Source organism: Monomorium pharaonis, chromosome 7, assembly GCF_013373865.1.
Source record: "Monomorium pharaonis isolate MP-MQ-018 chromosome 7, ASM1337386v2, whole genome shotgun sequence".
In the NCBI taxonomy this organism is placed as follows: domain Eukaryota; kingdom Metazoa; phylum Arthropoda; class Insecta; order Hymenoptera; family Formicidae; genus Monomorium; species Monomorium pharaonis.
Window position 1 is genome coordinate 11,167,012 of NC_050473.1, and position 15,447 is coordinate 11,182,458.

The window sequence follows — 15,447 nt, forward strand, 5'->3', positions numbered from 1 at the left end:
AACACATGTCAAAGGAGTCCCATTTCCAAGACAATACGTCAAAATGAGAAGTAATGTGGCCAATTGATGTTCCTCCTGTCAACATTACGTCTCTTAAGGTCATTCGGCTTGTAATATTGACGTTGTTAACCGTAGAAAATCGTAAGCATAACAACACACTCGCAAGCAATAAATTTCAGGACCTTTATTCATGGTAACGGGCTTCGTCACGTTACCTGAAGTTGAAAGTCGCACCTCATTCTGCCAGGTAGGCCACTTTGTTTTCTTCTTTTCCTCCGCGAGAGGCGTATAATACCTTGCTATCCAATTAACCGGTGCCAATCGCTAAAGAAAACAAAGTGAAAACTTCTTTTATCCTCTTTTTTATTCTTTCAACATGTTGCTTCATACGAATTCAATCTTCCTTAAGATAAACCGAATCGTACCAATGCTTCGAGTGTTTCGAATGTCGATGTTGTTGATTACGTAACCGCAAAATTAAATTTTTTTTTTTTTCTGTCAAAAACTACGTATATATCAACTGGAAGCATCAATTAATATAGCTTTTTATTTTTATTATTCGTAGAAGAAAGAGATTAATCTCCATGGTCCAATCTTGTTGATCAATTTCCATTTAATATAATCGAACTCGTGTTTCCATATATTTTATCTTGCTGTCCCCGCAAAATTACTACGCAGAAATCAGGACTATAAATCATACGTTCCGGCCTGTGGAACGGTGTACGCTCGACATGTCAAATTATTGACGATCCGAACTACGTATCCAATCACACTTGCCGACGTTCTTACATTTTTACCCCTTTCGATCATTATCGGTGACTTATTTCACTAAAAGACAAAAGTATGCTGTGCGAGCGCGCAAAATGTGGAAGACGAGGCGCTCTCGAATTTCATCCCGGAGGAATATCAGCGGCAATTGGAATATCCATCGTTCATTTGCATAATTTGAGATCGACGATGGATAGGGAGAACGCCCACGTAGCCGCGTCGAATCACGATCGCCTTTACGAGTCCACCTTCTTCTCCTTCTTCCTGTCTACCAGGACGTGCTTGATTACTGAACGCCGTTATTACCGAACGATGCACGAGCGAGCGAGGGAGGGGAGGGGGCGAGGGGGGATGGCCAGGACTCGTTTTGCAAATTCGCGGTTGATTGAAAAGCTCGTGCGGTATAAAAACCAGGAGATAACTGCCACGGCGAAAATGAGAGAAAAAAGTCCGGATGATTACTCTCTTACCGTATAGCATGGTCCAGGCCAGCATGGGATTCTGTCTGTTAACGGGCCCGATCTGACCATTGGTGGTCGGTCGGATATGCGACGATGGGTAAATTCGCGCGTATACGATAGATCCTTACGTGCATCTTCTCCTTTTGTTCCGGCGTCAGCCTCGTACGGCTATTAACTTAATCTCGGCGATTATACAGTTACACGAGTTACCGTTTAATATTTTATCGTCGGTGTAGAGAGCTCGTTCGCTCGATATTACAACGTCGATACGAATTACGCGTTACTAAAAAAAAAAATTTTTTTTAATATATCAGTACGAGGGTCCACGTAAACGTAATAAACGGATAAAACTAAATCAAAGCTGTGCGGTAATCAAATTTTATGATCTCTAATTTTTTTTTACATTAAACAGATTATAGAGTGACTTAGTATTATAAATTATTTTTCTTTAATTTGAACGACGGCTATGATTATGCTTACTTTTAATTAGAGAGATTACCTTTACGAGAAAATATCCATTTTATAAGAGAAATTTCCGCTTTTTCTTTTTTTAAACAAGCATGCTACGTTCTAAATTGTATTGCTTAGAAGGAAAACGTAAATTATAACAATTCTGATGTGGCTGTGTCTAAGTAAAGTTTAGATATCTATCTGCCTATAGTCGGCGCGTGAGCACAATATACAATGGTTTCCAAAGCGGTACAGCTGATATCATAAACAAGACACCACAGTGCGCGGCACGAAGCGTGGTTTAATCTACTGCAAATACAGGGCGCATCGTTTAAATCAAGGCAATGTCAAGAAGAGAGAACGGACTCCTTTGTCGGTTCTAATCTGTATAAACAGTCGTATATCTAACGGTCGTCGGCCAAACTTTATCCAAATTTATCCTAGTAGCAGCTTCTGAAAAATATCGCGAGACTTGGGTCACATTTACTATATATATCCGTTTTTATATATTTTTTTAATTTAATACAGGTACGCTGCAATTTATGTCGTAAATATGATTTCGTATTTGATTAAGGCAAAGAGAGAGAGTACGTTCGAGTGCAATGTATTTATGCTGCATTTTTTGCGATGGCAATTAGACAATTTACTTAGAGAGAGAATTTATTCATTGCCGAGATATTACGCTGAAGGTAATCAAATCAATCCCCATGATACTCCATTTTAATGTATCTTTAGATATTAGCAAGAACATCTTTTCTGAGAATCTTATTCTCTAGGCCGTCATAATAGTACATCATTAAGGGAACGCGATTATGTGCTTCACAAGGAACAGCTTTTAGTAGAAATGAGGTAGCGCACTTTTGGACCGCGGCTTTTACGTCGCAGTCAATGAAGTGCACGCGCGCATGCACTGGTTATACCAAAAGAAGGTTCCCGTCTAGCCAGTGAGAGAGAGAGAGAGAGAGAGAGAGAACTCCGTGCATTATCATGCGGTTTCCGCTTTACAAGACTTTCTTTACGTCGATCGCGGCGCAGCCTCCAATTAACGCTTTCCGCGGCGCTCAAAAGACCAGACGGTAGCACTGAAAATGGATTAAAGCGCACACCGTTTGCTACCGCCTTTTACAACGTTTGCAGAACAGTAGCAGCGTACGTATGTACGTACGTAAGCAGTCGCCGGCAATTCCCCGCCGCCGTTTTCTATTCGATCCACCTATTTTACGATGCCGCGAGATATCAAAGTGGCAAAAATTTACGAATGCGACAAGGGAAGAGCACGTATACGGCGCTGAAGGGATTTCTTACTTCAGGTGCTTGACGCCTGAACGATGCGACGCACATCAAGAGAGATATTCGATTCACTGCAGCATTCGTGGAGGAGACACGAAGCGTGTAGGTTATTCGAACCCTTTCGAAATGGAGCCTCGCGATGGGTATCGACGGTGCGCGGAACAGCGAGCCCCCTCGTGAAAGAATGGGATGTGTATCGGATTTAGTTTTTCGCCGGCGAATCGATCAGCTTGAACCCATCTGACCTCGCGAAGACGCAAAGGGTTGAAAGTAGAAGAAACTGCCGGTACGAGGGGAAGGGGGAGAGAGCACGGAGAGCCTGAAAATAAGAAGATATAGATAAAAGAGCCGGGGCTGCACGTTGGCCTAACAAGACTCAGGGACTCAGGGGCTATTATCATAATTGTGGGCTGCAGGCAGCGGCTGTGCCCACAAACCAGAATGCCTCTTGTCTCATCTACCTTCGTCCTCCCCTTCTTCTTCTTCTGCGTCTTCTTCTTCTTCTTCTTCTTCTTCTTCTTCTTCCTCCTCGTCGTCCCCGCACTTCTTTCTCCGCGCGCATTTCTTCTTCTTCGCGGCTCTTTAACCTCCGTTCTCTCGCGTTTCGTGCGTCCCTTACCCTTACGGTGTTTCACATGCTCTGAAGACAAATGAAACGACCTCCATGCCCGGTCTCCTTGTTCCACATTTCCATCTAAATTAAGAAAACGATGAATAATCCGATGCGATGCCGTCCAATGCAGCACAAAGAAATCTTTCACGATACGAAACAGGTCGTATGAAGCAAAGCCTAATTAATTAATAACGTATGTCTTTATGAAAATATTCCAAGTAATTTTTTCCGACGCGAAAATACGCAATTTTTTAACAGTGATATTTTAAGATGACACGGGTAACTCAACGTAAAGTGTTAATAAGAAATATAAGTAATTATTTAGACTAATTATACGGGATGTATTATTTAGATGAAATTACAGACGGTTGGCTGCCTTCCGAACGTTCCTTATTAAATTCAGCTATGTATGATGTGGATCCTTCGGCGTGGACCACCCCGAGGTGAAACGCAAACAACTCGTTTCTCCCGGTCTTAAAAAGGAAACCAAGTAGAACACACTCTTTTTTTTTTATCTCCGTATTAGTCATGACAGGATACGAGATATTTTGAAAAGACGAGCATATTTTCTTTTTAAATAAAATTTCGTTTTTTTTTTTCTATTGTTACCCTTTATGTCAGCATCTTACACAACAATAAGATACATTGTAATGCTTATTATATCGAGATACTCATCAATATTTATAGCTACATGTAACACAGAATCGAGCATTCCTTTTATCGCACAATAGAATTTAATTATCTTCTGTACGTTCTTTCATTTTTATATCAAAGAAGAACCATTAAAGAACATTTTCTATTTCACTTAATGTCTATTACTTAAATTATAAATTTGTAATTTTAAAAACATTATTTGACAAGTGTCAAATTAAAGTATGAAAGATTCGTTATTAACATAATTGGATTTCACTATTTGAATTGGATTTCACTACTTGAATTCTTAAATTACTGCCCTACTTTGAATACCTCATCTTTTCCTAGCAAGTTATTAAATATAACCAAATATATTAATTTTAACTTTATTAAAAATATTTCTTACCTTTAAAAATATTTTTTTGAGAATTATATGTTTATGTAATATCTCATTTCTTCTCTTCCTAAATTTGAAATATTTAAATCCTTAATTTAATATTATAAAGTATATCACAATCTCATTAAGTAGTCCGAAAGTTTATATTTATTTTAACTTTAACTATAAATGCAATCGTATTACAAAATATGGTTGGCTTGAATCCTCGCTTTGAGAATTCTCGTCTTCAAACCGGAGACGAGAAGTCAGAAGCAACCGGCAGGTGCGCGATAGAGTATCTGTTTTCCTTTAAATTATGCGAAATAAGCAAATATGCTTCATCCTCAAATTGTTGCACGGTGTGTCGAAAGAGCATTTTTTTCCCATTTGTTTCTCGTACACTCTTTCAGCGAGAGATGCCAGGGGCGTGTATGTTTGTTTAGCCTCGGTGTACCCTGTTATTAGGGACCCGCTGCCCGTGCCCCTCAAGTACCGTGGGGCCCACGCTGAGATTTGGCCGCCGTGAGCCCGATCATGCATCCCCCTTCCCGCCCTCCGTCTCATCGGTCCCCTTCCCCTCCCCCTCATCCTCCTTGCTTCATTTCAGGCGTAAAAGAAGTTCTCGAGAGCAGAAGAACGACGAGATAAATTCGGAAGGGGGTCCCTCGGCTAGCAGATTCCTTGCCTCTAGATCTTGATTTAGATTCTACCACGTTTTAATTTATTACAAGCGATGGCGACGATTATACGGAAACCCGAGTCTTCGGGTCGGGAGAATCCGCCAATTTTTGGCTCATGCGAGTAAAACAAGAGAAGAACGAAAAGGAACAAAGAAAGTTTCAAGAACAAAGAAAGTATTAAAAAGGAGATTAAGAAATTTAGCACTTGTTAAATAATGTTTTTAAAATTCAGTTTCTTTCCATCTTATGTACGTAGTAAGCACGTACATGTAACTTTTTGTTTTGTTTGAAATAAATGGCAAATTATAGAACAAATTTTAAACTTGTTTAAACACGCGCATAATTTATTTCATATCAATAATTTCTAATTACTTAATTTTATTTTTTTCGCGTGAATTTATTCTGTATGAATTTGAAAAATAATCCAATAGACCTTTAAATTTATCTTGCATCTCTGCCAGATTGAATATTTTCTTACTTTTGAAACTCACTTGACATATGTATATATAACTTTAAGAAAATGTTTAATCAATATGTTTAATCAATATGTTATTATTATGTTTCTGTTAACGTCACATACATGTCAGCATTTATACGATCCCTGCACATTCGTCAGAAGTAAGAGAGAAGTTCATATATTTTTTTGCGGGGCAATTCGTGGGATCACGCGACTCCTCTTTCTCTCGATGCACAATGCATCCCTGATGACATATCCTGGCACGTCCCGCAATTGAATAGTGTTCTGTTTGCGCGGATGGCACGTGACAATGCCCGAAGCCCCCGTCTCGCACGCGACCACACCCCGTCGCTGTTATTTGTTTAATTTAAGGGGTATTGTTGCGCGACGATGTTTTCGTCGCTCGATTTATTTCGGCCGTGGTCATTTCCCGCATTTTTAACGTGGGAGACACCGCCGGGCGTCGCCCGACCCCGAACCGAGTCCGCAATCTCGCGAACTCGTGCGACTCGGCGACGCGGTGTCTGTCGCGATCGATTATTACACACCCGGAAATTTTACCGCCCCATTAATGAAACTTTTTACGTGGCCATTTATTAACGTCCCTTCACGGCGATAAATAAACGTTGCATACCCGCCGTTGCAGCATGTATTATGCATGCAATATTACAAAGCGGATGCTCGCTCGTAGGTAAATTATCGTTACGCGGATTACTTGACGGCCGGCTAAATATTTATCGCGTCGTTTTTGCATAATTAGATTTTCATAACTGGTTTGCAGAATTTTTTTTACCGACCGATACACCGATTACGGTAGAAGGTGCAGCTGCCTCGTCTTCTCTGACGCATCGCGCGATCTTGCAACGGAGACCAGCACTCGCTGAGAACTCGAACCTTACTAGTAAAAACTCGCTCAAGACCCTCACAGTCGTGGATAAGGTTCTGTGTGTAGCAAACCTGGGCCCCAACAGGCCCAGTGATAATTGAAGGATGCTACCTGACCAATCGTCGATGATCAAGTTGGTCATTATATATGTTTTAGATTTTAGAACATCACGTGCAGTCGTTCACTTTTTATCCCGTTTATTATAAAAGTTATATCTAACGTAATAATAAAACCGCAAAAACAAAAGTATACAAAGTGGATTTTCACCTCTTTTCTACAAATACATTACGCAAATGCGTAAAAAATAAATACAACGAATCGTTATAACATATTACGACAAACAGATAATTAAGAAGTTGTGTGAAGTCATCTGAGAATTAGAGATAACTTGTTTAAAGATAACAGTTTTTAAAGTTAATACAAGTTATCGGTATACGAGACTCAGTAACACATAATATTTTCAACAAATAAATAAATATATCTAATAAATTAATTAGATTAGCACGAAGAACATAAAAAAACGGATACAAAATATGGATGTAGCTGCAAATGTTGAGATGCGAATGTAAATAACATATCTTAACACTTTGACCGCAAGATTATTTTTAATATAAAATATCTATAAAATTAACTTATTAATTTTTGCACAATGCAGTCTCAGACCGAAACCTCTGTCATTTCCTATTCTCTTATTTACAACAAATAAATGATCATACATAAATTAACTTTTCTGTCTTGTGATCAAAGTGTTATCAATAATACATACATCATAATCATGCTCATTATGTGTTTATGATAATTACATTTTAATTACAGAGTTTAAAATCTTAAATGTTTAAATTATGTTATAGTTTAAATACTTTAAATTAAAATTTATTGATATAAAGTTTATTGCAATAAGTTGAATTTTTTGCATGCACTGCATTAAAAATCACAGTCACGAGAAAGAAATAGACAGAGCATGAGAGAAATACAACTTTTTAAACATTGGAACTATGCAATATTTTAACTTTGAGTGTAAAAAAATATTCACAATAATCTTATTGATATTCAAGTGCACTCACAGTACTCATTACACAATTGATGATGATACTTGCGTAATTGTGTGCATCCGATGGCAATAAATATTGTAATTTGCAATTCAAGGAGTTGTTCAATGATGTATCGTAAAAAAAATGTTATCGAAGCATATTTCTTTAGAGGTCCATTGATCATCCTTAATACGTAGCCGGACAATTTTTCTGATCTGTACGAATAAAGTATGCTCTGCTGATGTTACTCTTATCGATAACTTGATAAGCCTTTTCTACAACTGCGACTGGTGGTTTTGGTTCTCGCGTCAAAATCCAAACGTTTCGTACACTGCAAATAAAGTGAATTATTATTTCATCAATTCAGCAAAAACTGTTCAGTAATCTGATCTAATATTCTTTTACAATATTTTTCAGACAAAGAAAATACGCTTTTAAAAGACGAATATGTAATAACAAACAAAAGCACAGAATAATATATTGTGTAACAAATGCGGCGAGTCGACTATTGTTCGTAAGTGCGTTTACTCGCACGAGTGGACAATAGCCGGTCCGCGCATGTTGCACACAATAATTTTTGTTACCTGCGCTTTGAAGTATTGATACTAAATGTGAATTGACATGTGAGAAGAGGACCACATTCGGTGCACAGGTAGCAAAAACGATTTATCTCTGTATTATTTCTATTTGTTAAAATTCAAGCTTCTACAATATTAATAGATTTAATGCTACACTGAGAAAAAAAATACTAGATTCAAATAAATATTTCTTGGAATAGTGCTAATAACATTATTTTATAGAAAATCAATAATATTTATTTAAAACAAGTACTAGTTTTCTATAATTTAGAAAATATTACTTGTTTGAAATAAATATTATTGATTTTCTATAAAATATGTTATTAGCACTATTCAAAGAAATATTTTTTTGTATCTAGCAATTGTTTTTCTCAGTGTAGTTATGTTTGATATAACTACATTTTTTCTTTTTTCTACTTTCTTTTTAAACTTACTTGAGGACTCCAAGATTTGTACAACTCCACACTACGGCGTATGATTTGTAGTCCGTATCTAAAACCCAATAAGGCGCATCGAATGGCAATGGCAAGGATGGAAAAGTGACAGACAATTTAGGATCATCGGATCTGCCAATTAGCCTTCCAACGCCCTCGATACTCGTTGCTACTCCAGTTCTATGCAAGGGAAAAGAACTTTAATCCAAGTAAATAATTGTCATCGATGTTGTCATTATTCTATCCTATATGTTGTTTCCTTCGCTTTTAATGGCTTAAAATTACTGTTTGAGCACTATTATGTGTTGTACTTACAATGAAGAAATTTGTTTATTGATGATTTTTACTGAATCATTTTCACTTAAGCTGTAATTAGCCGTCACACATTTTCCACCAAATTCAAACCACGCAAAGTACCTTTCGACTTCGTACCATTTGCCCAAATACTAGAAAAAAGTATATGTGATACAATTTTAACTTAAATAATTGAGAGTAAGAAGTTTTTTTTTTTAATATTAATGTTGTTTTACTTTATAGCATTAGATACAGTAATAAATAAAAAAGTTCTGATTTTTTTCTTGATCGATAGGAAAAAATATGATTTTATCGCAATCATAATCTTATCTATGACGGAAACAACTTTCATCTATTATTCATAATATAACTGTACAATATATAAAAATATATTTTAAAAATTATTGTGTCTCGAAGTAATTATATACATTTTGAATAATTGTATTCCGATACTTACTCTGTCTAGTTCGAAATTTCGCATTGCTTCCAAGTCCGGACACGTACCCAAGAATGGCACCTGCGCCATCGCTGCATTTGCGATGATAACGATTATAAATACTCGTAGCATATTTTCCTCTAAGAAAAAAAAACACAAAATATTCATTCCCTTTTTTAGATTTAAAATTCAAAAATTTTCAAGTTTTGCAATACAGAGTTTTTGTGTATAACAATAATTTCTGTATAAAATGAAAATTTATACAAATCCCGAATCACGCAGTGGTATTTCAAGAAATTATATAAGTAGAATTTCTTATCTCTTATATCGCACATACACGCGCAGAAATATTACACCGAGATTCCGCTGTCATTGAGTTTCATTATTCTGAATTGAGAATACGAGATCAGACAAGGATAGTGTTAATCTTGTTTTACATGTCAGTTTTCTACGTCACGCTAAAGAATTAAAGAGTATATACGTACAGTAGGAAGCTAATGATTACAGAGAATTCTTCCTCTAGCTGATCACCGTTACGATAACACGAGGCGTATTATCGTAATGACGCACCGCTTAAAGAGCTTACGAATTAATTCGCATCAACTTCGAGAGTTTTATTCTTCGTGCTACTTTTGTGTTTCTAAAGTGCACAGTTACTGACTTTGAAGCGCACAAGGAAATGAAGAGAAACGAACGCGCGCTCTTTTATATCGCATTATCGCGTATCATTAGTTTCTAAATTGATGATATCACGATGTGGCACTGTTCTGCATGACACACTTTGTAACGTATATAAATGCGTTTTTATAAACGTTATGAAGTGTGCCATTTTTCCTATTCATGTTGCATAATCTGCATTGATTTTCCTTTGTGCATGATCACTTACAAGTGCTAATGAAGCAACGATTCATTTCGAGTATCATCTTTTCTTGTTACACCAGCAATTTGAAATTCATATTAATTCATACGCATCTTTTACGCTTGATATGAGGATATGACAATATCAGATACAGATTAAGTTATGCAAAAATTCTTTGGACACGGATTATTTCAGCTCGCGACCTGATTTCTAATTATTTGATCCCTTTAATTTATTCGATAGGAGGCTATTTACGCAAGTAGTTCAGCGAGCAGTTTAGTACTAAGAAATTCGATTGAAGTGGAAAGAACGAGAGAGAGAGAAACAGCCGTAGCATAATATCGGCAATACGATCTCGCTCGTTCTAAATGCGGCGCTCACCTGAGTAGCCTTGATCGTCGATATATCCAGAGAATACGTGTCGAATGTCAATCTTCGTAAGAATTACCGTCGATACCTCTCACACGACAGATCGTTCGTAGGTGACTGGACTTCCTGCTCCGCGGTTTGCTTCGGTGCTCGTCCGAGACGGACCCGCGAAGGTTGACTGGTTATGTTTGGCAGAGTACTGACAGTTAGTAGGTCAGTAACGGTACACACGGGGTTCAAGAAACCCAGCTCGAATTTACCATTGACCAATAGATGATCGGATGACTCTCAAAGGCACGTGGAATCATCTCATGATCGGACGCGATGGACCACTTTTGAAAATCGCTCGTTTGAATTTTGCCATAATGACCGATACAAAAAATATCTACGAAATATATTTTAGTATCTTATATAGTGACTTGTTAAGAATAAAATATTTTAATAGCGTGAATATTTTGCTTCGTGTACATATTTACGGCAAATTCATGTACAATAAAATATTGCATTAATTATAATTAGTTCGATAAAATTGTTTAAAACAAAATATACAGCGCATTTGATAAAAATAAATTGATGTCCAATAAAAAAATAAAGTTTTAAAAAATAAACCTTTTTACATTATATTTATATACAAGATTAATTAAAATTCTTTTCATACGTATTTTTTTATATTTCTATGTGTAAGAGAAGTATATTTAAAATTTCTGCTATTTGAGACTTCATTTGCATTCAATTTATAATTGACCTTTTTGATCATTAATATGTAGCGACTTTAGCGTTACATAATTTACATGTTAATTTCTGATCGGTAACATTATTGTTAAGAATTAAATTATTAATGATAATATAAAAAATACATCCGTTATGTGACCTGCTTTTGTTCACGATGAAAACGTTATGACACATTTAGCTTTTACTAATACCAGATCGTGATGCGAAAGTTAAAACGACTTTCCAAGAGTTCAGGAACTCCATTTTCTTTCACGTAGTATGACTATTCACGTTCATAAATTGTCACAGTAAATTATAGATAAGAAATTTTTCAGGAAAAGCAATTTTTTAACGAACTTACACATGTTATTTCACTAATAAAATATGGTTCTCCAATAGTCCGAACATAATTGTACGCATTAATATAAATTCGACAGCAATACTGAATGATGCATACCACTATATCTACGTAGTGAAATGAAAATAAACAAACAAATATATTTTATTAAGACATTTTCTATAACAATTTTATTTATCTTTATCTTTCTTTTCTTTTTTTTTTTTTTACATTTGTACGTAAGCCTATAAAACAAAGCGCCAACCCTATGTCCTCAAGCGACAACGATGACGACGACGTGTCGACGGAACGTGTCGTGATTAATGATTTTGCGGTACTTAAGCGAGACTGGTTCTCAACGGAAAAAAAAAACCGCTACGAGCCTAAGACATCGAAAATCCCCCGTGAATACGTTCCAGCTAGCACCAATTAACAAATCTTTTTTGGCTAAATGATACTTCTACGCAGTCGCTTCCGTTTTCTTCGGATGCTCGCTCTTCTTCTCGCTCGTGTTTTGCACGAGACTCTCCTCCTGGACGTCGATGATGCCCTCCTTCTGTATCACTTCTGCTATCTTCAAGATCCGTTCGGGAACGCTGAGCTGCTCGAGCTTTGCAGGCTCCTCCGCTATTATCTTCGGGATATCGGAAAGCGCTTTCTCGCCCGTAATCCCGGCTCCTGCCTCCTCCTTCTCCTTTATCTCGGCATCGGCATCATTCAGAACGCCAGCTGATCTCTTGTTCGGATCGGTTGATTGCGGTCTCCGTTTTCGCTTTTCCGTGTCGGGGTTCTTCGCCTCCTCGGGCTCCTCCGGTGGCGTGTCCAAGTACGCGCATTCCGTCTGATCGGTTTTCACGAAGAACGTTTTCGATATTTTGTATTTATCAAGCACGCCGTAAGCCTGCAATGGAAAATTTCAACAGTATAGTATAATGATAATAATACTTTATCAAATAATTTTCAAACTTAAAACTTTGTTAATGATTTTTATTTTATTAAGTTTGCATACCTTTTGAAGCACTTTTCCGGACGGTATTCGTTCCCTCGTCATGACCCAGGCATTTTGTGCATGGACCGGGCCAATACCTTGACAGCTCCATAAAACGGCGTATGAATCGTAATCCGTTTCGAGTACCGAGTACTTGGTTTCGGGAGTTAGTGGAACTGTGGTATACTTGACAGTAAGTCTACCCTCCTCGGCCTTGGAAGCTGCGGGCTTAATTTCACCCTCCAATATCCTCTTTATGCCAGTGCTAAGTACCAGAGATATTGTTAGTGGGTGCGCGTATGTGTGTGAAATTCCGTCTGAATCACTTATTAACGTATTTTCTAAACACATTTTTTTTTAATTTATCAAACAAATTAGAAGTATATGTACTTACAAACGATTTGTAACTTCATTGATTACGCGGAATTTGCCATCGCTACCTCTGGTGTAATTTGTCATAACGCATCGAGATACTACTTCAGTAAGTTGGAAATATCTTTCGGCCTCGTACCAAACGCCCATAAACTGTAAAAAAAAAATAAATCATTTATGATATATTTCCGTGAAATTGAAATGAATCTAAGTCACTATGAACTTTTTGATTAAATGTTGACAATAGTACGGACAGAAGAAATATAATGCAATGTCAACGAAAATGTAATTTTTCTGACGTTCGATAACTGAAGACATTGTCATAACGTACAATAAAAATAAATCCGAATATACGTAACGAAACACAAATTTTGATTAAAAAAAAAAAAATAATCGAGCTACTTACCCTTTGCCTGTTAAAGTTCGCCATGGGTATGTATTCTGGACAGAAACCCAGATTAGGAATCTGGGCACTGGCCCACGCCAGAACCGAAAGTGCTAGGATAATCTTCCCGAACATGTCTGATGACGATCTGCCTCGAACACCCGTCGAGGCTCCAACCTTTATATACATTAAGCAGGAGGAGCGTTGACCGGAGAGGTCTTACCCCCTCTGTGTTACCCATATGGTAGTACTCTTACGGTACTCTCCATGGCCCGAGACACCGGCCGAGCAGACGGTGGTCATTGGTCAATGATGCGCCTACGAATCTCTTGGCAAGTCCATCCGCGACGCGACCAAGAACCAGAAATGCAAGATCCATTATGCAACTTCAGAACGAACGGTACTTCCCGATTGGAGACGCCAGCCCCTACGGAAACAGCGCTAGACCGAGGTCTACCAACTCCGTGGAATGCTAATGGTTTCTCGGATTAATCCGAGGTTAAATGCCAGGTTAACGGATTAGCAGAATTCTAATTTGACATATCTCCTATTTATATCCACGCGTTCCTCAATCGAAGACTCTCAAAGAAGCAGAAAACACTGATAGATCTTTTTTTTTTTTAATTTTTGCGAATACTTCGCACTTGCTGCCCGTTTATATTATTTATGAATTTGTTTTATGTGTTTTTAAAACATGTATTAAGACAAATTATTACCTTATTAGAATGATAATCTTTTATTCTTTCTTATAATTAAAATTTATGTTACTTTACTTGTGTAATAAACACATTACGTACACGCGTAAGTTTAATTAATAAAATATTAACACAATGGAGATATGATAATATTGATTAGGAGCAAAGCTTGCACGTGTCAAAATTATTGCACTAAAAATTTTCATCTCTCTCCCTTTCTTTCTATTATTCCTGCCAAAAATATTCGATTAACGCTCTCCATCTTTGCAATAATTTATTGTGCGTATTATATCTAATTGCGTATGTCACACGTGAACTACACTCAAGATACGTCTCGATTATGAAAGGCAAATATGTTTCCCCGCTTCTTGTCATTTGTAGAGCCGGTTCCAGCAATGTGGCCCTCGTAACAAGCACTTATTTACATTTGGCTGCGGGGCAAGTGCCGATCGGACAGATCGATTCCCCTCGGGGAGATAAAACGAGTCAGGTGGACGTTATTCGTGGCGTAATTATACAATTGACACCGTCGAGATTGGATATACGCGGCATACGGCACTCTTGTTGGAACGTAGCCCACTAGTAACGGGTCTCGCTGTGGCTTTTCTTTTTGTACAAAACCGAAGAAGTCCTCGAACCGTTACCCGACGTCTCTTGCGGCTCTCTTGGGGAATTCTTTGAGGATTCTGCGAATCCGCTACGTGCGTTTCACGAAAACAATAATTAGCTCTTTAATTTCGATCTCTCGTCCGCGCCGATGAAGGCGACCGTCTTCAACAGAGTCGGCCAGTCGACAACTTGGCAATATATATATACTTTGCTTTCAAGAAAGCGTAAATATATGGAATGGAAATGATAAAATTCCGTTAAATAAATGTACATAATTTTTTCTTCTTCTCTCTTATATAAAAATTATCAAGAGTTTTTGCAAAAGCGGCAATTTGAAATATTATAATTCAAGATAGTTCGTTCAATTAATTTATTAAAATCATTAGATTTGCTTGTTAAATTCAAATGCGATTCTCCTACAAATTTCTCTGTGTACACATCTCATAATCGCGCCTTTGAATAATATAACTTTCAACAAGTCACAACGCAGGTCCTGCCAGGAATGGGAAGGGGAAAAATCGGCGATATTCGTTTATTATTATCGGCGATAGTCGCTTTTTTTGTCTTGTTGTACTGTTACATTCCAATAGGCTCCTCTCCCTCATTACACAAACACTTCCTTTCCTTTTTGTAAAAGAGCATATTCAAAATTTTCATTTCAATCGTTCCACCGTTACAGACACATAACGCGATAAACACAGATGTTATGGCCCTTAGGTCGCTCTCGGGCGACCG

General features: G+C 37.4%; 2 protein-coding genes and 1 long non-coding RNA gene across 4 annotated transcripts; 1 reads left to right on the top strand and 2 right to left on the bottom strand.

Moving 5' to 3' along the window:
- Window positions 1–6,794: 6,794 nt before the first annotated feature.
- LOC105836565 (apolipoprotein D) lies at window positions 6,795–10,761 on the bottom strand. 2 transcript variants are annotated; one of them, XM_028188754.2, is made up of 5 exons: window positions 10,628–10,761; window positions 9,409–9,527; window positions 8,973–9,103; window positions 8,658–8,837; window positions 6,795–7,976 (listed from the first exon to the last, which is right to left on the bottom strand). In XM_028188754.2, exons 2-5 carry the CDS (start codon window positions 9,517–9,519, stop codon window positions 7,832–7,834), a joined length of 567 nt encoding a protein of 188 aa, XP_028044555.1. In that variant the 5' UTR covers window positions 9,520–9,527; window positions 10,628–10,761; the 3' UTR covers window positions 6,795–7,831. The 2 variants fall into 2 exon arrangements, with proteins under 2 accessions (XP_028044555.1, XP_012536127.1); XM_012680673.3 differs by lacking the exon at window positions 10,628–10,761 and adding an exon at window positions 9,873–10,077.
- LOC118646712 lies at window positions 8,783–12,035 on the top strand. The gene is made up of 2 exons (XR_004964171.1): window positions 8,783–8,866; window positions 10,729–12,035. It is a non-coding gene; the product is annotated as an uncharacterized LOC118646712 (long non-coding RNA).
- Window positions 11,896–14,942, bottom strand: LOC105836558 (apolipoprotein D). Its single transcript, XM_012680667.3, has 4 exons — window positions 13,430–14,942; window positions 13,046–13,176; window positions 12,673–12,916; window positions 11,896–12,564 (listed from the first exon to the last, which is right to left on the bottom strand). Exons 1-4 carry the CDS (start codon window positions 13,595–13,597, stop codon window positions 12,124–12,126), a joined length of 984 nt encoding a protein of 327 aa, XP_012536121.2. The 5' UTR covers window positions 13,598–14,942; the 3' UTR covers window positions 11,896–12,123.
- Window positions 14,943–15,447: the final 505 nt, after the last annotated feature.